Source organism: Podarcis muralis, chromosome Z (genome assembly GCF_964188315.1).
Source record: "Podarcis muralis chromosome Z, rPodMur119.hap1.1, whole genome shotgun sequence".
Classification (NCBI taxonomy): domain Eukaryota; kingdom Metazoa; phylum Chordata; class Lepidosauria; order Squamata; family Lacertidae; genus Podarcis; species Podarcis muralis.
This window is the reverse complement of record NC_135673.1, coordinates 30,931,899-30,957,108: the sequence shown is the minus strand read 5'-3', so window position 1 is coordinate 30,957,108 and position 25,210 is coordinate 30,931,899. Positions and strand designations below refer to the sequence as shown.

The 25,210-nt window shown below is 44.1% G+C and overlaps 1 protein-coding gene across 4 annotated transcripts; it reads right to left on the bottom strand.

Moving 5' to 3' along the window:
- Nucleotides 1–1,512: 1,512 nt before the first annotated feature.
- On the bottom strand, nt 1,513–24,890 carry LOC114589010 (SLAIN motif-containing protein-like). Of its 4 annotated transcripts, XM_028714915.2 has the most exons (10): nt 24,788–24,886; nt 23,740–23,790; nt 20,626–21,378; nt 13,428–13,561; nt 9,859–10,008; nt 7,086–7,226; nt 5,194–5,508; nt 4,937–5,074; nt 3,806–4,127; nt 1,513–2,369 (listed from the first exon to the last, which is right to left on the bottom strand). In XM_028714915.2, the coding sequence occupies exons 3-10, from the start codon at nt 21,330–21,332 to the stop codon at nt 2,315–2,317; spliced, it is 1,962 nt and encodes a 653-aa protein (XP_028570748.2). In that variant the 5' UTR covers nt 21,333–21,378; nt 23,740–23,790; nt 24,788–24,886; the 3' UTR covers nt 1,513–2,314. The 4 variants fall into 4 exon arrangements, with proteins under 4 accessions (XP_028570748.2, XP_028570753.2, XP_028570750.2 ...); XM_028714920.2 differs by lacking the exon at nt 23,740–23,790 and having other exon boundaries at nt 24,788–24,890; XM_028714917.2 differs by lacking the exon at nt 24,788–24,886 and having other exon boundaries at nt 23,740–24,166.
- Nucleotides 24,891–25,210: the final 320 nt, after the last annotated feature.

Below are 25,210 nucleotides of genomic sequence, written 5' to 3'. Positions count from 1 at the left end.
GAATACATCCTCTTTTGTTATTTTTGTTATGTTAGGTTAAGTCCAGCTTTATTCACAAGCATGACTGTCCACTCCACTCTTCTGCTTATTATTAGTTAACTCTTAGCTGCAAGTTACTGTTAATTACTAGTTCAGGTTTATTACCAACAAGCCCATCCCACTTAAATGCTAAATTTAAATAGTGAGTTCAGCTGCTGCCATTTCAGTGACACCATTAATATACAAGTACTGAAGTAAAAGCTTTCATTATTTGAGGGCAATATTCCTCCCGCAGAATACCTACATATAATTAACTTCCCCAGAGACTTACACCAAATGCAGGTCTTTTCATGGGAATTCACATTATTCTCAAGGCAAGACAGTGCCATAGGGAAGGGGTTTTTTGCTTTTACAAAAGAAACCATACAGCCCCACTCTGTGCACATACCCCTTTGAAATAATAATATAATAATAATTTATTATTTATACCCCGCACATCTGGCTGGGTTTCCCCAGCCACTCTGGGTGGCTTCCAACAAAACACTAAAATACAATAACCTATTAAACATTAACAGCTTCCCTAAAGACAGAACTTTAGTATTAAATAGAAGGTAGGTACTAACTACAATATCAAGTCACATTGGTGGCAGGAACTAGGAGTGGCAGGCCAGTTTGCATTCCCAGGTATGATTGTGTTGTATTTATAGCAAGCACCAGCAGGCACTGATTTAGCTGAAAATTCAATTTCCTTCATTAAAAACAGTAAAATATAACAAGTTGTACAAAAAGCAGAAAAGGAGGATTTTAGTATCTGAGATTACCAGTTGAGAAACATCAAGCACTTGTTCTGCTTTCAGATGCAGTACTACCTACACTATATTACTGCAGCACATTATGTGGGACTGCCTCTGAAGAGAGTTAAGAAACTTCAGCTGGTGAAGAATTCGGTGGCAAGGTGGCTTGAGCATATTACACCAATCCTGGCCCGACTGCACTGGCTGCCAATTAGTTTCCATGTTCAAACTGCTGGGTTTGTCCTAGAAAGTTTTGGACCACCTCTTCCCATATACTCCAACCCAGACTCTGCAATCATCGTCAGAGGTCCTTCTTTGTGTGTTCCCTCCACAAGAGTTCCAGAGGGTGGCAACATGAAAACAGGTGTTTTCTTCAGTGGTTTCCCACTTGTAGAATGCTTTCTCCACAGAGTCCTATCTAGCACCTTCATTACATATCTTTAGGTGCCACGCAAGAACCCTTTTCTAGAACCAGGACTTAGGCTAAGTAAATATTCTGTGGCCTTTTAAATGGGTTTGGGGGTTACTGGTTTGTTTTTATGTATTTTGTGTTCTCATTTTGTACTTCTCCCTGTGACCTTCAGATGAAGGGTGGCATACAAATTTCATAAATAATAAAATTATAATAATACACCAAAGACCGTCATTACTCAGGTAAAATACAAGGAAAAGAGCAAATAGGTACACATGAATTCACTACAGGGTACACAGCAGCCCTTCAAGAAACCACATAAGAGTCTTGGTGTTTTGATATATTTATTTGGAAGTGTGTACTATCAATGATCAAAAACCAGCTTCAACCACTACTATAATCAAAGTAACTGAGATACCCATACTTGGGATAATTAGAAAACCTCTGAAAAGTTCCTAGAAAAGTTAAGATACCCCATATGACACTGTAATTTCTAATTACTTCTACTTCTCTAGATGCTTTTTGGGAGGGAAACCCCCACCCCCCCAAAAATCAAATGCTTTTATAGCCATAGGGGCACTATCCTGTGCTCGTCTCCCCCCCCCCTTGGGGGGAATGTTCAAACAAATGTTCAAGTGTAATCAGGAAGCTTTCTATATTCCCAAGTACAAAGCAATAAGAATATAACAGCTAAAGCAAAATAAAGGCAGTCAATTTCTACCACTGAAATAAAACAAAGGCAAAGAGGTGGCATGAATTCAGAAAAATATCCCTGTTGCTCAGGTGCACTGATGCTAAAGATGAGTAGACTTTTAAGAACCTCCTCCTGCCCAGCCAGCTGGGCTCTTGGTCCAACTGCAGTATTTCCCAAACCAACCAGTCACTGTTTAGCAGTATAGTCGTACCTCGGGTTAAGAAATTAATTCGTTCTGGAGGTCTGTTCTTAACCTGAAACTGTTCTTAACCTGAGGTACCACTTTAGCTAATGTGGCCTCCCGCTGCCACCGCAGCATAATTTCTGTTCTCATCCTGAAGCAAAGTTCTTAACCCGAGGTACTATTTCTGGGTTAGCGGTGTCTGTAACCTGAAACGTATGTAACCCGAGGTACCACTGTAACTTCACATTGGCTCAGAAGCACCCTTCTTTCCAAGACTCATCAGCAGAAACACTGGCCTTCGGAAATCTGTTGGGATACAAAAATTAAGTACTTTAGAGGAGTAGCCACATGCTACTGTAATAGAGTAAGAGCCAACATACATGATTAGCACTTATGTGCTGTATCTGTTGCTAAAGTACAGCAAGAATTTTAATGTTTGAATGCTCTGCTGTATTAAAAAACTCCAAGCACAAAGAAAACTAGCTTTCTCCCCAAATGTGCTCAGGACGTCTGTTTTCTACACAGCTGCAAGAAAAACAGGTGTTAATGTGTTTTACTGCATGTGCATGTGTTGGGAAGTTATAATGAAAGGATGGTTCCAGAAAACTGATATGCAGCAAAATAGATGTAACACAACTTTCCCTGCTACAATGTATACTGCTTCTCTTATATCCACCAAAGAGAAACATTAGGTATTGAGCAGTACTCTTATTTGTTCAATTAAAAATGCAGTCTTTTCATAGGGGGTGATTTTTTTCCGGGCATGTTGCACAAACATGGAACCTTGATTGTCACATAGGGTGATGGATTTCCTATGTGACAATCAAGGTTCCATGTTTGTGCAACATGCCCGGAAAAAAAGGACAGAATTATGCAGACAGCACTTCACCCAATAAGTCAGTTCAGAATTAGCAAAAGTAACAGCAACTCTCGACTATAATGACTCCCTAATCTCTTGCTGCAAGCACCTGCCCTCACATCCACCTCCATGCTTATATTTGGCCTTTTTGAAAAAACAAAAGCATTTATTCAAAAGTTACAATACAGCTTTGTCCACTGCCATAATATCATAGAATGATCAATCCTCAATCCCACATCGTGTCTGCCTTTTTACATTTCATGTTTGAAGCAAAGAAACTTAACACACTGCCCCTAAACCTGACCACTCAGAAGGAAGTTCCACTGAATTCTGATAGAGCTTCTGTGTTTTCCTCTAAAGTTGAAGGAAATTATCACAATTGGTCGACAAATTTTGGTTGGCCTTGGTGAGCCAAAAAAATTGTGGATGCCAGGATCATATAACCACAAATCAAGCATTGCCTCTGATTTTGCACTGTGTCCCTGAGATGTCATGAAGTTGGAAACAAACTTCCATCTTGAAAGTGGACGGCAGGCAGAAGCTTGCTTTGCGCCTGTGCTTGCCAGATGCTCCAAGCACCTGGCCATGTAGCAACAAAAAAAAAGTTACAGTTTTCTTACCAATTTTTCAGCTGATGAGGTAGGGATCATTCTGCCCCACACTGCATCTCCAGAACTAGGAGAATGCCTTTGGACTCTTGCCCAAGGGTGATGGGCATTTGTTGTGGTGAGCAAAACTGTGGAGTCCTGACTCCAATGCAAATAATATTAGAAGCCAATATTGCTATCCCAACCAAGCCAACAGCACAGATACTTCTTAATTCTCAGGGCACAAGCCCAGAACATCCTTTTTTTACTTTGCACTTAAAGCTTTTAGCTCTTACCTCTTGGCTGGCTGTGCCAGCTTGCTCTTCAGGGAGGATGTTCCCCCAATGGACGTTCTACTTTTTGGAAGGGCGTGTTTTGCTCCTGTGGCCATACTATTGCTTCTAGCCACCAAACTGCCACCACCAGCAGAATTTGGATGCTGTGTGGAAGACTGTAGCTTTCGAACTCTGCCAACAGTACTGGCAAAACCAGCAGCTCTAACGGACTGCTGTGGTGTTATGGGACTACTGGCACAAGAACCTGCTTTCATTGGCTGTCGGACTATTAAGGGTGGCTTCCCAGCACCCGAGGAATAGCGGAGCTTACTTGGAGCCAGACCTTGAGGTAGGGTGGGAGAAAAGGCACAAGTGAGACCACAAAAAGATTTACAAAGTTTATATCCTGTCTTCTCAGGATTACAAAATTTAAAATAAAACACTAACAAAACAAAAAAACCAGGACACCCCCTTCCCCAAACAACCCCAAGAATAGCCATTAGAGTTCATTCCTGAAGACTTCCCATTGGAAGAGAATCTTCAATGCCATCCTAAAAGCAGACCACGAGGGAGTCAGATGCACCTCTCTTGGGAGGTAGTTCCACAGACTGAGTGACACAACAGAAAAGGCCCTGTTTTCATTCCTAATTATCAATGCAGCGACAGAAAGAAGTGCTTCAGAAGTGAAGCGAAATTCTCAAAAAATGCTTTATGGAAGAAGCGATTGTTGAGATAACCTGTTACTAGCTGTTTAGGACCCAAGCGTGAATTGATCCTAGACACAAAATTGGTAGCCAAACAAGTTGGTAAAAATTAGGATGGCATGTTCCACCTCCTGGCTCTAGACAAAACCATAGCAGCTGTATTCTGCAGCTGCATATAGAGCACATTACAATAATCAAACCAGGAGATGACAATGCCATGAATGAACTTCGGTCCAACACCCTCGGGAAAATGTACAACTAGTTTGCAGAGATGGATCCAAGAGCATCTCCAAGCTGTGAACCAGCTACTTCTCAGAAAGTGTAACCCCATCCAGAACAGGCTGCATGTCTATTGCAAGATTATCATAACCCCCAACCCACCAGTACCTCTGTCTTATCTGTTTTTAAGATAAGTAACCAACATTCACAGAAAGAAAAGCTAACTTACCAGCCGATGGCTGATTGATTCTGGAGAGTCGACTACCGGGAACCTGCAGATCTGACTCCAAGCTGCGGCTGTTCTTTATAGACTCCAAGGAACGCCGACCTGTTCTGGCCAGGTTAGGCATGCTGTGCCTTAACTCTTCTATAAAAGAAATGCAAAGACAATGAGAAATCCAACTGCTTTAATGTATTCACTTACACAACCACTGCAGGCACGTGATCTTCTCAAACATGATTGGATTCAACAAGAGAATCACATACCTTCATTCCCAGAATATTTCAGCCTTTCCGGAATGGAATTCTGCACTGCTCTCCGGGAGGTGTGAATCCGGGTGCCTGTTGCCCTGCCAAAGTCTGTGTTTGTGGATGGGGACTGGCACCGTGGTGAGTTCAGTGGGGATGGTGAGTATCTGTGGCTACTATGATAGGAAAAGGAACAGCCATCATCCTCATCCTCCAGACTATATGTGTCAAAGTCTTGGTCACTGTAGGTGCCTTTGCGCAATGAATGCAAAGAAGCACTGGAACTACGACGGGAAACAGAGGCTGAGCTGGAGGCATAATCCTGGCGAAGACCTAAAGTATGGCCAACAGCAAAGGATACAGTTATTGCTCATTGTTTTTTCCCAGAGTTCTTGCCTGACATATCTTTGCTGAAGTTTCTACGATATGACCCACCACTGAACTACTAAACCAGACAGAAAGCAAAGACATAATACACTGCTTGTCACAATCACAGTGGTGCAATCAGAAATATTGTTCCAAACCCTAGAGATGGAAGATAATCATTCAGCATGATATATTCCCATCAGGTGCTCACATTTTATGCTACTTTTAAAACCTAGTTACAAACTGTACAAACAGTACTAGCACTGTGTACACAATGCTATATTTCTAGATTGGTGCCAGAACTCACCATGAATGCCTACCATGTTCTCTTATAATGGCAATGACACCCACCTGAGAGGTGCCAGAACTGCGTTGCTATGTATTCCAGCTGGGGGGAAAGCCCTGACTTTTCCCCCAGCCGGAATACATATAGTTTTACAGCGATGTGTGTGGTTATTTAAAATGAATCATTTGAATTTTAAATTTTAGGAAGGTTAACAAGACATTTGTTGAAACAACAACAAAAAGCATTTACACACACACACTGCATCCATTCTTTTGTTATGGATCTTTGCTTCCCCACTATTTGACTGGATTGTCTTCCAGTGGGATAATACTGTTAACAAGCAGCCACCCTGCCCATTTGCTCCTGTTTAAGTTCTCTTAATAGGATAATTCAAGTTACTTTGTTACCATTTTAAATCCCACCTAAGCAAAAACATCTTCAGACTAACACAACAGCTAACACAACAGCTCAACTGAAGATCCCAATATATAAGATGGACACATTTTTGCACCAAAAAACACTAATTTATGCCACAGCTTTTGATGCCTCTAACCTCATGTCTTCTCAGTGACTTCAGAACATTGAAATTGCAGTTGTGAAAGCTAGACACCCTGCAAACCCACATTCAGGGCATAACAAAATCCATGGAGATTTCAACGAGTTTTTTAGCTGTGAAGTGCATATATGTATGAGAAACCAAATGCTCCATATGTGTTTCATACACTGCAGATAGTAAAAGACTTATTTAGTTTAAAGAAGCTGGCGGAATTTTGCTGCACTTTTCACAAAGATACTGTTTCCAGACCAAGGCCCCAGGACTAGATATGCTATTCCAACCTGTTCTCCTGTTCAGCAAATGCTAAGTTTGCTGTCAAACTTATTTTCTTCCCCCAAATCAGCCTGTACACCTGACCATCACCTAAACTGAAAAGGTGCTCTTGATCCAGAAGCAACTGCAATGAGTCTGAAAGGTTTTACATTCATCAGAGCAACAGTAGTCCTTACACATATACTGTTCACAACATTTACTAGTATCAATATAATTTATTCAGCAGGGCTACTCAATTACCCAATCTAAGTGGAGAATTTATGTTACTGTGTTACATATAATGCGAGAAAACAAAATTAAAATGTTACATATAGGGAGAAAACACAAAAGTAAAATTTTATTTAGCCTCTATTTGGGCAGTTTTTTTAAAACCTCTTGTTGTAGGTGATACTGTCCTAATGTAGAGGAAAATAAATTGCTTTCACATACTTTCTTCCTGTAGACGGGCCATAACCAGCACATCTGTCAAGTCTTGCAGTTTGTATCCCATCGTGATAGAGTCATCTGAGGTACTGAGTTCACTGTCAACGGAAGACTGAGAGCTCAATGCTGAATGCATGCCCACATAACCTTTCAGAAGTGGTGGTGGAGAGAGAAAAGTCAAAATGAGGACTAGAAAGTATTATTTAAAACTCACTAGTAGTAGCATACTAGGTACACAGCCTTGTTTGAGTCTAGTAATGAGTACAGTGACACTTCCTTATAAAGCATTCATGTTTACCATTAAGATTAATTAGCAATTACTTCTGAGTAAGAGAACTTCCTTATATAACTAAATTACAGAGAAGGCCCACAAGTACAGAGTTTGCATTTAACATAGTTTTCATCTAGGGACACGGGTGGTGCTGTGGTCTAAACCACCAAACTTCTTGGGCTTGCTGATCAGATGGTTGGTGGTTCGAATCCCCATGACAGGATGAGCTCCCATTGCTCTGTCCCAGCTCCTGCCAACCTAGCAGTTTGAAAGCATGCCAGTGTGAGTAGATAAATAGGTACTGCTGCAGCGGGAAGGTAAACAGTGTTTCCATGCACTCTGGCACTCGTCACGATGTCCTATCACACTAGAAGCGGTTTAGTCATACTGGCCAGCTCCCTCGGCCTGAAGCGAAATGAGCACCACACCCCATGGTCCCCTTAACCATCCAGGGGTCATTTACCTTTACCTTTTTACCTATTATTGTTAACATCCTGCCCTTCACTTTGGGAAGGTCATAATAATTTAATGGCCCAATGGCATATAGTATCTAAGTAGGGGAGTAGGGGGGCAGGGAATGGTCTAGGGCCCTTGAAAGAATTTTGGTGGTACTACAGCTAGGCCTATGATGACCTAGTGACTCTCTTAACTGCCATCATTCCCCATTTCCCAAATAAGATAAAAGGCACTGTAAGTCGAAGGGAGATGTCTTTTAGAATGAAATGTGTTCATACAATATTTGTAGACATGTTCTTTTTAAAATAAAAAGTACCCCTTCTTCTGGCTATGACGAAAACAAATAAACCAAATCAGATCACCAAATCTTCATGCGTCAAAGCCTTCTAGATTGCAACAATCAAAACCTTTCTTGTCCTCTTGCTGGAGGTAGATTTAGGAGTCCTCCATATTATCCCTTCCTCCTCGATTCAGACACTGTGGATTTAGGCTGAGTCCTAAGTTTCCTATAAGACACTTTCAGAGAGGGGAACACTTTTTGCCTGAAAACATCATAAATAATTGACTATTTGAAAAATTTAAAAGCCCAATACAAAAACTGGGCAAGAGAGAAGAACAGCCCCTTTTCTGTCCAAACCCACTGCGAGTCCCTACAAAGGTTTGCTTGTTTGTGGAGAAGGGCTGTCAAACATTTGCTTTGCATGCAGAAGGTCTTGAGTTCAAACCCTGGCATCTTCAGGTAGGACTGAGAAAGCCTCCTAGTCTCTGAAACCCTGGAAAGCCACTGTCAGTGTAGATAATATTGAGCTAGATGTACCACCTCAATATAAGGCAGCTTTCATTTATCATGTTTTTTTCTAACCCATCTTCTAGTTCATTTGTGACCTAAAAGGAAACAACCTACAGTCCAATATTTGTCAAGTTTCTTTGGTTGATTGCCCAAAGATATTCTTACTCATCATAGATAACCAGGTAAATGGCTACTAACCAAGCCCTAGGACACCTTAAGGAAAATACAGGCTTACTCACAGACCAAGAACCTAAGCTAATTATATTACATGGTTCATATGTATTTAGGCAGGATGTGCATTCAAGTCTAACCTCAGCAATCTTAATTCCCTCAGACTCTTAGACATGATGACAGCTATGATCAGGTACAGTGGCACCTTGGTTTACAAACACTTCAGGTTACAAATGTTTCAGGTTACAAACTCCGCTAACCCGGAAGTAGTTGCTCCGGGTTGCGAACTTTGCCCCAGGATGAGAACGAAATCGTGCGGTGGTGGTATGGCGGCAGCTGGAGGCCCCATTAGCGAAAGAGCGCCTCGGGTTAATAACAGTTTCGGGTTAAGAACGGACCTCCGGAACAAATTAAGTTCGTAACCCAAGGTACCACTGTATTCAGAGGCATGAATTTGTCTGTTGCTGAGTACCAACAGCAGGAAAGGGCTATTGCTATCATGCCTTGCTTGTGGGCTTTCCATAGGCATCTGATTGGCCTCTAGTTATGTGGTCTGGTTATGCTGTTGTCACCTGTGCATACTGGTCACACTACTCTTTGGAAAACACTTTGACCAATTGAAGTTTTTCCCAAGTCTAAGCAAAGAAACTCACGTGCCATTTCTATAAAGTCCTTTGACTTCAAATGTCAAGCTAATCCTCCCCCAATACAGAAGGAATTTTACACATGCAACTTAAACAACAAGTCTTCATACAAACCATGAAGTGTCAAAGCAGCAGAGGGAAGTCCTGTAACAGGAGGCTTCATCAGGGCTTTATCTTAAAGACCAATCAAATGCCCCAGAAATGAAATGCTCAGTTGTGCTGGGAGGTGGACTTTTCTCTCAAGAAATAAAACTTTTAAAATTCCCCAGAATTAGCACAAACAAGCAAAGAGGTCTAAACAATCAGCATTAGGCAAAGGCAAGAAAAAGAACTAGGCAATCACGTTAAGCCTGAAGATACCAAGCCAGTCTCACCTCTTCCTCCCCCACTCCCTCATGCATCTCCCACCTCCAGTCCTCTGAAACTGTCCCCAATGCCATGCCGTACCTGAGCTGCCACAAGTTAGTAGCGGTTTGTTAGTTGATTTGCAGTACCCGGGTATGTTTAGTGCATTGCTACAGGACCCTGTGTCTGTATTCAAGTTATGCACACTTGAAGATGCCAGTGGACCGCAATACATGGATTTCCACCTACTGGCTAAAGGAAAATACAAGAAAGCCATGTAACTTTACCAAGTTAAATAAAGATATGGGCAGAAGGAGTGACAGACTACATTTGCATGCATTACATGCCAGACACACTCACCCTGAACACAATACAAACAAATCATTTGATTACCAACAGTTTAAAGTCTGGAATATAGAAAAAAATTAAGACAGTTCTCAGTTCTGCATGCAGGGTTCTCTCCTTGGCTTAATACTGCATGCCTGCACATGTAAAGACAAACAATACAATTGCTTCTGCCTCAGCTTATAATGCCCTCCCCATATATACCTGAGACAGCATCAAAAATATCAGACAGAAGGAGAGTGCTTCATGCATTATACTGAAATACTAATAGTGCTTCCTCTTTCCATGCTTCCCAGATAATATATAGACAGGGTAGATGGGATAGCTCCCCTATGTGGGAAGACAAGATAATTTTGACCTCTACGTCATCCTGAAAGTGAGGATTTAAATGATTCACAAATATCGTTTTGTGCCAGTCCTGAGGAGCAAAGCTAGCCTCAGTCTAGTGCAATTAACATTTATGCTGGTAAAGTAGCTGGCCTACCCCAAGCAGTGGCAGGGAGCTTTGTTTCACATCACCCAATGTGGTACAGGATAATAATTTACAATATACATTGTGCATTCTAGAAATCAGACATCCAAGAGTAATCAGTGTGAATCAGCTATCCTGCTGATCCAGATACAGGCAGAGTAGTCCCATGAAGCAGCCATCTGTGGACTTGCGCGAATGAGGGAAAATAATGTTGTCCTTCTCTTCTCAATGCTCTCTTAAAGCACTTTCATTTAAAGTGTATTAAGAAGTTTTGAAAGACATGCTGCAAATAACAGCTATAAAAACCCTGCATGAATAGTCCACAGGTACTTGGCATACAGACATTTAAAATCAAAGACAGATTTCCCATCATTAGTTGCAGCTAAGATCTAAAACAAGTTAATGTTGAGAGTTCAAAAAGGAGTGGTGTTATTAGTGCAGAGAACAATCAAGCCTTATTCTGAGCCATCTTGTCCTTGAAATCCCTCAACTCAGAATGGTACCTCATGATACAATGGACATTTAGATTCTTTGAAAGCTAACTGAATGCCTTCTAGAGAGACCAACTCAGCCATAAAATGGAAATGGGTAGAAGCCTGAACAATATAACACATTTCCAGGTGGTCTGAATATATTTCCAGGGTCTGAATACAGGCTTGTTTAATAGTTCAAGACAAAATGATTACAGTGTTCACCTTACGCATATTAAGAGCCATTTTGAAAATAGTAAGATTAATATTTGGCCACCCAGTAGCAGGCAATTATACTGTGTTTCTGCCTCCCTGAGCAGGCTGATAGATGCCAAGTGACAAAACTGGGCTTTGGAGGGATGTGTCTCTCTCCACTGTACCAGTCATCAGAGCCTTGTCAGTTTTCTGTTGCTGGCTGTATGTAGGCTAACAAAATCCTGGTGCCTTGGTGCAAGAGGAGATCTGTGGAAAACAGAAGTCTGAAGGGCTCATTTAAAAAAGAGGATGGGAATTCTTTACTCCCCTATAACCAAGGCCTAAAATGGAGCAAATGGGACTTTTATGACTTTTTTTCACAGTAAGCACAACCCTTCTGAAAGCTTTTTTAAAACATATTGCTACCACAGTTAATACATATGGATGCAACTTTTATATTCAAGATCAAAGCTAGTAAAATTAGCAATTATAACATGGCTACCAACTTGACTTAATTGCTGAACAAGCAATCCTAAGAGTATTGCAGAGTACATACAAAACATATTTTCAGTATTTGAAGCAGAAATGCAATTGAGAAGGATTCTGCCAAGCAGATTGCCACTGGAACATACAATTATCTATGTAGAACACATCCACTCAATCTTCTTGGTTCTCACTTGCCTCAGACCTCTATTTTCTGCATTATGAAGCAAATGATCAATGTTTGAACATTTTCACACACCAATGAACAAACTGAAATGTGTGAAAAGTGTTGAGGTGCTTGTTAAAATACATGCAAATCTTCCAAAATAAGTAACTACAAATCTTTCAGATACTGATTCCGAGTAAAAGGACAGATTTTTATTTGCATTCTACCCCATCCCAAAAATATATATTTTAAAATAGCATCATTTAATCAAGAATGTAATTCTTTTAAACTTGTAACTTAAAAAAACTTTTGCACCTACAGTTTTTATATTGATGTATTTATTATTATTTTGTTCCATGATGCCTACAAGTTTTAACAGAAAGTTGGCATATAAAGTTTATACTTCTCATAAGGAGGATAATCATCCATCTACTATTATTTGCTATGAATGATAGGAAATTGAAGTCTTCAATATTATTATATGGTGTGTAGACAGTTAACATGAAATCTAATGGACTAAAAGAATTTACTTTTGAGTAGGCATGGATAGAATTAGAATCCACAGGACTTTCATTTTTCAGAGCTCTCTAAAAAACCACTCACCTGTTTGTGAATAAGAATTATGAGGTTTGCATGATGATTTTAAGTATAGATCATAAAGCCTTACTTTTGTTTACTACAATATTGATGGCTTTAACATTAACGATTGTTAGCAGTCCTGGGCTAACTGAGTCAGATATGATAATAAGTATAAATTTTGCATATTATTCCCCTACGTTGAAAAAATAAACAAAGATTAATTGGGGTACAGGAGCTTTCAGCTCCATCCATAGCACTGGTCACATCTAGAATAGTTATTATAACAGACATGTATACTTTTAAACAACTAATACATCACACATTGATTATGTTATGATTAATTATCTTTATTCTGAAAAACTGTTTGAAGCAAATACAGTATCAAAAATTCAAGAAAATGTTTATTTATGGTTAAAAGTGATTCTCTATTTGACATGAAGTTACCAAAGCTGTTTACTTAGTATTATCATCCACTGATGAAGCCACCTCAGCCCAAGTATCATGTACACCACCTTGCCTCTGGCAAGCTTAGAAAGATTATCTCCATGGCACCCTGCCCAGCCATTAGTGCTAATGCAATGTGGTTTAAGCTCTGGCAAGAAAATGCTAAAGAGCAAAACAAGAGATCAAGGTACCAAAGCTCTTTGAACTAAATTCAATTGCAAAATTCCAAATACTACCTATGGAAGGAGCAGAATTGTCCAATCAAATTTAACTTTGCAGGTGCTTTGAGAACCTTCATGGTTTATCTGCTTGGTAATTCTTGTGACAACCAAGGCCTCAATCCTACACTCACCTTCCAGGGAATAAGTCATATTGAACTCAATTGCACTTTCTTTTGGGTAGACATGGACAAGATCACACTGACAATAATAATTTTGACCCTTCTGGTTTTTTTTTCTCAGCAGCCATACAACACAAAATATTAAAACACCCTTTCAAACACATTCAGCTCACCTACCTTGGTCAAGTCTGCTAATTAGGGTACGGCAAGCTGCCTCCGTCTCAGGACTAGGATTGTCTAACACATGCCTACACCACTTCAGGGGAGACTCCTTTTCATCTGCTGGTATTTTTCTTGAAGACACATATAGCCTTAAGCAGAAGGAGAAAGTTTAACATGCTGATTCAGTAAATAATTATATCAGTTTGTCTACCTTTACAGCCGGGGTAAGCTGCTGAAATAAGCAACATGAACTATATACAGTATGCATGCCCACCCCAAATAGATAACTACATTTATTACACTGCAAATAGGGAGTCAGTGTGCTTTCAAGGTCAGTTAGTAATTTTTGTATTTTATTTTTTCTAATGATACTTGGTGAATTAGGTGGTTCTGGTGGAGTCCAACAAGCAATGGTGCTACAGCAAAAGAAGCTATCCAGCAGCAGCTTTTACTAACTTGAACTGCTTGTGGTTAGAGCAGATAATTTTTACCGAATACATTTTTAGTAAAATTGTTATGTAGTGTAGTTTCACCCTGGGCCAACAGGGGGATACTGTATATAGTTTTCACTCAGGTCTGTAGATAGTTTTCACTCAGGTCCGCGGCAGTTATTTTAGGCGGGAACTCTGGGCTGTTGTGGTTACAATGTGACAGCCGGCTGCCTATAAATACAGGCCGGCTGAGCTGTTCACTGTCAGTTCTATTCCAGCTTACCATAATAAAGAGCTACTTGAAGAGATCGCTGTGCCGGCTGCTATGTCAACCCACGACTTAACACTGGCGACGAGGATGGGATTGATGGACATCAGAGCACAGCCAGATGCGGCCAGCCTCTGAACTGAGCTGAATCACTGAGCTGAATCACAGAGCGAAATCACTGAGCGAAATCACTGGGCAGAACCAGTTCAGAGCTGACTGTTCTGGCTAGAGCACTGTGTTCCATCCATCGCCCTTCACGCCGGCATCGGAATCATGGCTTCACTTGTGCCTCTACCGCCGTTTGCGCCAGCCTCTGAATCATGGGACTCCTACCTCGCTCGGTTCGACTGCTACCTCCAAGCCAACGAACTGACAGCAGTATCACAGGATCGGAAGCGGGGCCTATTCCTCAGCCTCTGTGGGCCTGAGGTGTTTGAGACGGCCCGAGCGTTGGTTGCGCCTGAAGCAGTCCAGGCATCACCATGGGACACGATCCAAGAGAAGCTCCGCAACCACTACGCACCAAAGCCGTCCAAGATTGCTGCCCGCCATGCGTTCTACCACAGGAACCAGGCAGAGGGGGAGTCAATCAACAACTACACCACCGCCCTGCGACAGGCTGCAATGCACTGTGAGTTCCGAGACTTAGACGATGCCCTGATGGATCGAATCGTCTGCGGGGTCCGGGACATCCATCTGCAACGGCGTCTCCTAGCCAAGCCAGACCTCACGCTACAGAAAGCCATTGAGGAGGCTGTGGCCTCAGAAGCTGCTGAACGCTCCGCTCAGGAGATCCGCAAGTCCAGCAGCCTGCGTCTTGCTAGGGAGCCCGTTCCGGTGCATCATGAAGAGGCCAGCAGTGAGGAGGCATCCTCCAGTGAAGACGATGATGTGCACCAGACAAAGCGGGAGCGCAGGAAGTTCCAACAGAAGTCCAAGGGCCAACCGGAATGTGCTGGCTGCGGAGGCAACCATTCCCGTGCCAAGTGTCGATTCAGAGACGCCATCTGTAGGAGGTGTTCCAGAAGGGGCCACATCGCTAAGGTCTGCCGATCGGCTCCGTCTGACACCCCCCCTTCATCGACTCGCAAGTCCAAGTCTTCACTCCAGTCTGCCAAGGAAAGTTGTTTCGCTCTCACCAACTGCCGCTGCCCGTCTGGAACCACGATTGGCCAAACCGACTCGCCTACGGGACGCAAGCTGAACGTCACGGTGCTCATTGAAGGAGCTCCATGTGACATGGAGATCGACACCGGGTCTGCCCTGTCCATCGTGTCATGGAGCACCATCAAAAGACTGGTACCCAGAGTGTCCAAAAGGCAACTCGACTCTCACCGCGTACACCTGAGAGACTACCAGGGAAACGACGTTCCCGTGGTAGGCGTTGGCCGGTTCCGGATCGCCTTCAAGGATTTTTCGGGCCTGCTCCGGTTGGTGGTGGTCGAAGGTCAGCGGCCAAGCCTCCTAGGGCTAGACTGGTTTGATGCCCTCGGCCTGGAAGTCACCGGCATCAACTGCATCTCTAACGCAGAGACTGAGGGTCTGGTCAAAGACTTTGCCGAGGTTTTTGACGGCACCTTGGGCCAATATACAGGTACGCCCATCTCCTTTAGCCTGGATCCACAAGTCGCCCCCATCAAGCTAAAGCCACGCCGGGTTCCCTTTGCTCTCAAGGCTAAGGTGGACGAACAACTGGACAAACTGATCGCCCAAGGAGTTTTGGAGCCGGTTGACCACGCAAAGTGGGAAACCCCCATCGTCACGCCTGTCAAGCCAGATGGGTCGGTGAGAATCTGCGCTGACTACAAGTGCACGATCAACAAGGCACTTCAGCAGCACGCTTATCCGGTTCCTGTTGTCCAACACCTGCTGCATTCCCTGGGTGAGGGTAAGGTCTTCGCTAAGCTGGACCTTGCCCAAGCCTATCAACAACTGCCAGTCGATGATGCCACTGCTGAAGCCCAGACGATCGTCACCCACCGGGGGGCATTCCGTTGCCGCCGGTTGCAGTTCGGGGTGAGTGTGGCTCCTGGCATCTTCCAAGGCCTTATGGAGCGTCTCCTGCAAGGGCTTCCGGGCGTGGTACCATATTTTGATGACGTCTTGGTGTCTGCAGACTCACACCAGCAGCTGTTCGAGCGCCTCCGTGCCGTGCTGACCAGGTTCCAGGAGGCCGGGCTCAAGGTAAAAAGGGAGAAGTGCCAGATCGCCGTTCCACAGGTAGAGTTCCTGGGCTATCTTATCGATGCCTCCGGTCTTCATCCAACCACATCCAAGATCCGCGCTATCCAGCAGGCCCCCACTCCAAAGAACAAAACGGAGTTGCAGGCGTTCCTGGGGCTGCTGAACTTTTATAACATGTTCCTGCCCCACAAAGCCACAGTGGCTGAGCCTCTTCACCGACTCCTTAGCACTAAGACGCCTTGGGCCTGGGGTCATCGGGAGACGGCGGCCTTCAACGCGGTCAAGGCTCTCCTTTCTTCGGACAGTGTGCTGGTACAGTACAGTGAATCCAGGCCGCTGGTCCTTGCCTGCGACGCCTCACCTTTTGGCATCGGGGCTGTCCTTAGTCACCGTTTTCCAGATGGAAGAGAAGCACCACTCGCCTACTTTTCCAGGACACTATCTCCGACGGAACGGAATTACAGCCAGCTCGACAAGGAGGCATTGGCACTTGTGGCTGGAGTGAAGAGGTTTCATGAATACCTCTATGGCAGGACTTTTGACCTCATCACTGACCACAAGCCACTCCTGGGCCTCCTCGCCGGTGATCGTCCAACTCCACCGGTCCTCTCACCACGCATGCTGCGATGGACTGTTTTCCTGGCTGCCTACCACTACCGGCTCATCCACCGCCCGGGGAAATCGATGGGCCATGCCGACGCCCTCAGCCGTTGCCCTCTTCCAGCATTTGTGGAAGACCCGGCTCCAGCGTCATCGCTCCTTCTGATTGAGGATCTTCCGGCAGCGCCCGTGTCGGCTGCCACTGTGGCCTCCGCATCTGCCCAGGATCGCACCATCAGCCGGGTGCTCAACTGGGTGTGGAGGGGGTGGCCACAAGGGCCCTTTGCATCGGAGTTCCAGCCCTTCGCAACCAGACAACATGAACTCTCAGCTCATCGCGGCTGTCTGCTGTGGGGAGACCGCGTCGTGATTCCCCAGGGACTCCGTCAGCGCGTCCTGGAGGCTCTGCACGTTGGCCACCCGGGAATTGTCAAAATGAAGGCGTTGGCTCGGTGTTACGTCTGGTGGCCTAATATGGACGATGCCATCACTGCCTGGGTGTCCGCCTGTCAAGCGTGCCAGGAGTCGAGGCCTGCACCACCGGCAGCTAAGGGATACACGTGGGAGACGCCAAAGACACCCTGGTCGAGGGTGCACATCGATCTGGCTGGCCCCTTTCACGGCCGGACCTTTATGGTAGTGGTGGACGCCTATTCCAAATGGCTGGAGGTCGCCCTGATGCCCTCCACCACTACCGAAGCTGTCATCCGGGTGCTGCGAGGCCTGTTTGCAACGCATGGGTGTCCTGATGTCCTTGTCTCTGACAACGGACCGCAGTTCACATCAGGCACGTTTGAGCGGTATCTTTTGGGACTGGGCATCCGCCATGCCCTAACAGCACCCTTTCATCCATCCAGCAACGGGCAAGCGGAAAGAATGGTGCGCTCGACAAAAGAGGCACTGGCGCGCCTGGACCGGGGAGACTGGCATGAGCGGGTCGCCGAATACTTGTTCGCGCAACACATCACCCCTCATGCGGCCACAGGGAGGAGTCCTGCGGAACTGCTTATGGGCCGCCGCCTCAGGTCACCGCTCGACCGGCTACACCCAGACTTTGCCGTGGCTGAACCCCCAGGCTGTGCCAACGCACCACGGTCATTTGTCCCAGGAAACCAGGTCTTTGCCCGGAACTATGTGGGGGACATCCCTTGGGTGCCAGCCACAGTAGTGGGAGTCACTGGACCTCGCTCGTACCAGGTGGCACTCGAAGACGGGCGCTTGTGGCGACGGCACATAGACCAACTTAGGCGCAGGGTTGGGGACTTGGACACTACCGAGGTGCCCCCAACTGCGCTTGCGGCTCCAGAAGAGACACGTACAGATGGCGAGGCCCCACCTACACCTCCCTCGCAAACTGCCAGCGTGGAGCCGAACCAAGCCGTCTCAGAACAGACTCAGACCACTCCACTTGCGGAGGCTCCACTCACAGCAGCGGATCCAGGGGAGTTGGTTCCAACGCCACCTAGGGTCGCACCACAGCCTCAGCGAGAACTGTGTGGCCCTCCGGACTTGGCTACCAGTCCCCGGCGGTCTGGCAGAGTTTCCAAGCGCCCAACTCATTTAAAGGACTATGTTGTTGGACAGGTATCACTGTTGGTCTAAGTATGGGAAATGTAACCGATATGCTTTTGTGCCTAATTGAACCATTACGCGTAGTGCTGTATATAAGGAAACCATTACGATTGTAACTAACGCCTTATCTCGGTGGGGAGGGGTGTTATGTAGTGTAGTTTCACCCTGGGCCAACAGGGGGATACTGTATATAGTTTTCACTCAGGTCTGTAGATAGTTTTCACTCAGGTCCGCGGCAGTTATTTTAGGCGGGAACTCTGGGCTGTTGTGGTTACAATGTGACAGCCGGCTGCCTATAAATACAGGCCGGCTGAGCTGTTCACTGTCAGTTCTATTCCAGCTTACCATAATAAAGAGCTACTTGAAGAGATCGCTGTGCCGGCTGCTATGTCAACCCACGACTTAACAAAAATACTCAAAGAGACCCCTTTTAATAGTTTTAAAAGAGAGTTCCAAACTGCGAAGATTTTGAGTTACTCATTCATACAGCTTAAGAGAAAAAAACTGACACTACATCAAGAAGGATGGGAAAAGTAAGTGTTGGGAATTTACAAATTTCATTGTTTAACTTCTAAACAAGACTGGTTCTTTAGCCAAAGAAAGGAAAAAATCATGGTTAACTAAAAGGGAAAAGTCCTAGCACAAAACAAAGACAAGCCCCTACTTTAAGAGCTGAGGAAGTCTTCCATTTTATTCCAAATAGAAAAAAATACTAATATTTTTCTTACATTTTATAAGATCTTGTTCTGAAGCAGAGTACTACAGTATAAACACACAATGCACCTTTATTTCTGTATTACAATCCATTTTCTATCAAAAAGCTATATTATGTTAGGATATCCACAACAAGATATGGGTACACCGCAGCAAGCAGGTATGCCACAGTGCTTTAAGTAATCTCTAGATACCAGCTTCAAGTGCAGAAATGCAGGAATGATACCTCTACCTCCGTTTCTCATTGGTAAGTCTGCCACACTTCACTCACAAAGGCTTGTTAGTGAAAAACAGAATGAACAATTAAGATGGAACTTCCTCGCACTTATCTTTAAAACAGGCATTTATTGGAATGCAGCAGGTGTGACATTCCTTCAGAGAATTAGCAAGACCCATGGCTATATAAAATATAAGTCCTGCCACAAATTATTAGGTAACTATCTATGATATTGACATATGAGCAATAACTACAACCAGTATCATGACTCACTTCCTGAGAAGTAGTCACATACAGCTTTAGATAAATGAAGTTCTCTATTCTCACAAAAATTCAAGGTGTATACAACTAACATTCAATTCCCACATACCTTTCCACAAAAATTATAAATGCACAAGCCTCCACAGCAAGCATATTCCAGCCAGGAAAAAAATGACTATACATAATTTCTTTCTAATGAATAGCTGGATTCATGCAAAAATAAAATAAAAAAATGAGGTTGATATTTTAATTGTTGTATTTTGTATATTTCTATTTTTGTAAGCTGCTTTGAGACCTAGATGGTGAAAAGCAGGATACAGGTTTTTAAAGTAAGTAAATAACTGTCACAAGCAGTAGTGGCTCAGGGCCACTCCACACATTTTATTATGTCTATATATAATTTATGTACCAAACACGTGTTGTATGAGGAACAAGAACTGGCAATAACACCCCACCACATTCGGCAAAATCAAATGTGAGTAGTAGTGGGAATGCATCCTACACTCCGGAGGCAAACACTCCTTAATATCTTCCAGCTCAGTTTATGGCTGTCTCTTGAACTGATCAGGGCAGGGCCCAAAATAAACAACCACCCGCCTCACAACTACAATGTGAGGAGTGATGCACCTGTAATGCATCGTTTTACACTGCTGTGTTAACTAATAGCTCTAGGGGCCAGTAGCAGTTACACTTTTTGTGGACTTTTTTGGGCTGCTTCCCTTAGAACCTCTCCACTTCCAGAGTATGGGTGGATAGTGACTGCCCAAATGTCCATTTTTTTCTTTGACTTTACATTTAGGAAAAGTTGCTGACAAAACCAAGGAGTCCTGGTTTAATTCCTCTGAACACAGATGAAGGCCTCATTTCTTTTATCTCAATTCAAAACAACAAAACAAAATAGAAACTGCTCCAGACATTTGGTCCAGTTCCCTCCTCCCTTGATAGGCATAATTTTGAGTGACTTACCAGGTGTCCTCTTCATCGTCAGCATTCTCAAGTTCTAACAGCTCCACTTCATCCAGAGTTGTCTCATTAAAGAGGTGTTCTACTTCTGCATCCCCTTCGCTCTTTCTCAGTGCTGGCTCAATACCTGTGATGAAGTCTTCTACTAGCACTGTGCTGCCACCATTCCAACTAGACAAGTCATTGGTATTAGCATCACTGTTCTGCATTTCTGTATTGCTCACAAACTTTGGGTTAGGAGGCTGTTCCCCACAACCACTGGTACAGTTGTTCTGTTCTGTGGCCTCTACATCCTTTTGCAAGATGTCATCAGTCTCCTCTGCTTCTGAACTCATTTTACTCAGTGCAGAGTGTAAGTCTGCCACTATCTGCAATTCCTGTTTATCCATCAGAGTGTTGATGCTATTATTCATTTCCATCCCATTGAGCCTGGAATTGCAATTATCCACTCTAGCGGCAGCTTGGCTCAGCAGTTTTGCCTCTGGCACACTTTGAAGGCTTCTAGTTCTCAACTGCTCATTCTGGAGCTCAAGTCTCCTCACAAGTTCTTGTAATTTCCGCACCTCTTCCAGCTCAGGGCCCACTTGATCATCCACTGGTTCAGTATCGGGACCCATCACAGAGTTCTCTGCTGAGCCCCGGCTGAGTTCAGTTCCAAGACTATGGTCTGGCTGAATTATAGGGGCACTCCCAGGGACAACCATCTTCATGGAACCCCTGAGGAGACTTGCTAGAAAAAGATACTATAGAAGATACCTGTTAAAAAAATAAAGTAAACATACCAGTTCTTTTAACAATTGAATGTCTTCAGGGTAATGGTGCAGAGCCAAGCCTTAATAAAATTTGAAGGCACTTATCCGCAAGGGTAGTGCATGTTACTTACAATGGACATGTTGACATGAACTAAATTTGCCCAGCAGCAACCATAATCACTACCATGGGAAAGGCAACTCATTGTTGTTCATGGTGTAAGCAGATATCCATAATGAACACATACAAAATAAGTAGAGTGCTCTATAATCTTCCCAACTTCACATGGAGCTGCCAAGGCAAATGTGGTTTCAGGAAGACAGCTTTAGATCTGTGAGGTCAATTTGGAAAGGACATGACCAACTCAAACTTGCAAAATTCTTCTGAGCTAGCAAAAAAGAACCACATACAACAGTTACCTAAGTCTGTGCCAAATGATAGATTCGGAGACAAACTACCATGGAATTGATATTTCAAGTATAACTTGAATTACTGCCAGCCAGCATTAAATTTCAAGTGTTTAGGATTTTTGTAACCCAGCTTTTTCAATGGGGAGAAAAAAGACTGAATGATATGGAAAGTCTTGTTAAATATCTGAAACACTGATATTAGAGGGAAGTTTCTATATTGTGAAGCTGCATTACCATGTTCAGTAGATAAATTCTGCAATTAACTGACAGCTTGGTTACATATATTGTGCATGCACAAACATAGGAAAATTACTTATTGAAGGCAAGAAACAAAGCAAGCCAGTAGCTAATTTCGGATCATGAAAATGCAGGAGAGGAAATTGCTTCTTTCCCAATTGTTTACATTGGAGCAGTAAACCATAAACTTATTTCTGCAGGTTTTGGTAACAAGTGATCATACAGTGAAAGAGAATGAAGGACACTAGCAGTTTACTTAAAACTAGTTGCATGGCACTGCCCATAAGTGACTTTTTACTATACTTTCCCCACTCCAGCAATTTGGCCTGACAAAAGCCAGTGAACTTGGGCTTCTGTTTACATAGTATGTATGTTTTTGGAAAAACAATTATACACACATACACCTTTTTTGGCTCAGTACTTTACTTCAAACTGAGTGGTTATGTTGACACATGGAAGGGTGTGTACAGAACCACCTTTGTCAATTAACTTTAAAGTGCACAAGACACACATAAAAGTACAGAGTGATGCCAATAAGTATGCACTAAGTCTTTCATTTAAGTCATACCCAATTACAGATGAGCACAAAAAAGGAAGCAATGAAAAAACTCAAGGTGACAGCTCAAGACTCTCTGGGCTCTATTATTAATGTGGTACATGGGACTTATTAGTAAGGGTGTTATAGAAACCTATCAAGTCTTAAAGTGAACAGGTTTCTCTGCTCATATTTAAAACTCTTGGGAAGCAAAACAGATGTCAAAGCCCCTAAAGCAGGGGTCAGCAAACTTTTTCAGCAGGGGGCCGGTCCACTGTCCCTCAGACCTTGTGGGAGGCCAGACTATATTTTGAAGGGGGGAAAATGAACAAATTCCTATGCCCCACAAATAACCCAGAGATGCACTTTAATTTAAAAAGGGATCTGCCCTACATCTTCTACAATCCACAGTGAAGGCAGGTGGAAATAATTCATTCAGCTTCTGTGCAATCTTTCTTTGTTTAGCATACTTGCGACTCCAACTGCCTCTCCAGTCAGCTTGCTTTTACTAATGTATTTAAAGATTTGCTTTTAATCTTTGTGTATTCTGCAATGAGCATTTCAAATTCTTTTTTATCATCCCTTGTCATCTGCTTGTGTTTCTTTTCCCAAAGCTTGTGTTCATTTTTATTGTCTTCTATGGACAGTTCCATTTTCTAAAGAAAGCCTTTTTACCCGTAATATATTCCTTGATTTTGCTTTTAACCATACTGGAATCCTCTTGGCTTCAGTCCTACCTTCCCTAATCTGCAGTATATATTCTTCTCATGTTTCTATTACTGTGGTTTTGAATAACTCCCACGCATTCTGGGGAGACCTGACTTTCTTTATTTTCTCATTCAAATCATCTTTCCCTCTTATGTTTGTGTCCAGTCTTAGACCAGAAATGAGCCTACTATATATCATACAAAACTGAAGGAAAGCCACATGTAGTGATGTTATGTTTTCTTTTTTAAAAAAGAGTTCTGTTAAAGTATAATTATCAATGTTTCCCAGCCACTATTTTTAGCCCTATTTCAAGCAGGCTGCTGCAATTAAGCAGAAAGTGGCAACCATTATCTCTAAACTACCCATGAGATCAACTGAAGCTCCAAGCATCCATCTCCTTCTCTCTTTTTTTTTCCAGGAGAACAGTCAAGTTGTTACCAGCGTAAGTGTCAGAGCAAAGCAGAGCAAAAGCATCACCCTGGTTGGGATAGATGATCTTACAGAATGACAGAGGCGTTGCATGAAGCCCTGAGGAGTGAAAGATACACACAACCAGGAAAAGAAAGAACACATCAATTGCCAGAAGAAGCAGGATCTGGGTCAAACAACAGAAGCATTTAATGTCTAAGGAAGGCCTCTCCACTTGTGAATGGAGGCTGGTGCCCCCTGCCTGCCCTAAAAATGGGGTTCCTTTCTAAGAGACCAGGAGGGGCAGATAGATGAACAAAAACATAATCTCCCTTTCTCCAAGCCCTTAAAAAAAGAAAGGTGTGACACTCCTCAGGAGAAAGAATTGGGGCAAAAAAGCTGTGGAGGGGGGGAGTTTCCCCCTTTTCCCATAACCCCATGAAGGCAGCCACCGCCAGAAGAGACAGATAGGTGGGTGCCTTCCCCCTCTAGTTTTTTCAATAAAATTATTTATTATCATCATCATTTAATTTATTTAAAGGATGACCGGGAAGGGTGGGTGGGGAGAGCAGCAGTTGCTGAGCAGGCAGGGAAGGTTTTGTATTATTAGCAGCAGCAGCAGCAGCAACAGCAACACCACACACAATATGCACATCCTTCACACACGGAAATTTAACCAAAGGTGAAGAGGAGAGAGGGAGGGAGGGAACCTGCCATGGGACCTAAACACTCCTCCCCACACATTTCCTCAGGCAATTGAGTCAGGTCTCCCCCCGCCCCTTCCATACCTGCTCCTCACCGGATCCTCCGCTCAAGGGAGGGGGGGGGGGTCCGAGGGGATCGTCCTCTCAAGGGAGATGTGGTAGGTGGGAGGGAAGGGACATAGGGCAGGAGGGATGGAGGAGGCGCCGGGGACCCGAACTGAGCCACGAAGGATGCAGGAAAGAGAGCGAGGAGGCAGAGACGAGAGAGCGAGAGAGGCCCGGCTCCGCTGCCCATCGCTTCAGGGGAAATGAAGGCGGGGGGGGGGGTTTCTGCCGACCAACCGTTGCCAGACCCTTATCATCGCCGCCGCCTCCTCCACCACCCGCCACATCCCCGAGGGCGCCCTCATTACCTGCCACACACACACACCACGCGCGCGCGCGCCTCTTCTCTCTCCTTCCAGCGGCGACCGTTTGCCGCCGCTGCTACTGCTTTATGTTTTTTTCTTTCTTTTTTTCTCTCGTTTCGTCCTCTGGTGGCTGATTGGCTACGTTCGCAGCCTCATTTGCATATCTACGGCACGGCCGGCCGAGCGAAAGCGAATCAGGAGGGAGGGAAGCGGAGTTAGGGGCGGGATGGAAGCGTTTTGTGTGTGTGAGAGAGAGATAGAGACAAGGGACAGCGCTCAGAGAAAGTCCCGCCCACCTCCGGCTTTTTGAAGCCTCCCGACGCCGCGCGTGTCCTAAAGGTGTATATCTTCTTTTACGCCTGCGCGTTGATAGCTGCAAGGAGATATAGGGGCAAAAAAAGGTGGCTTAGTTGAGGCAAGGCAAGG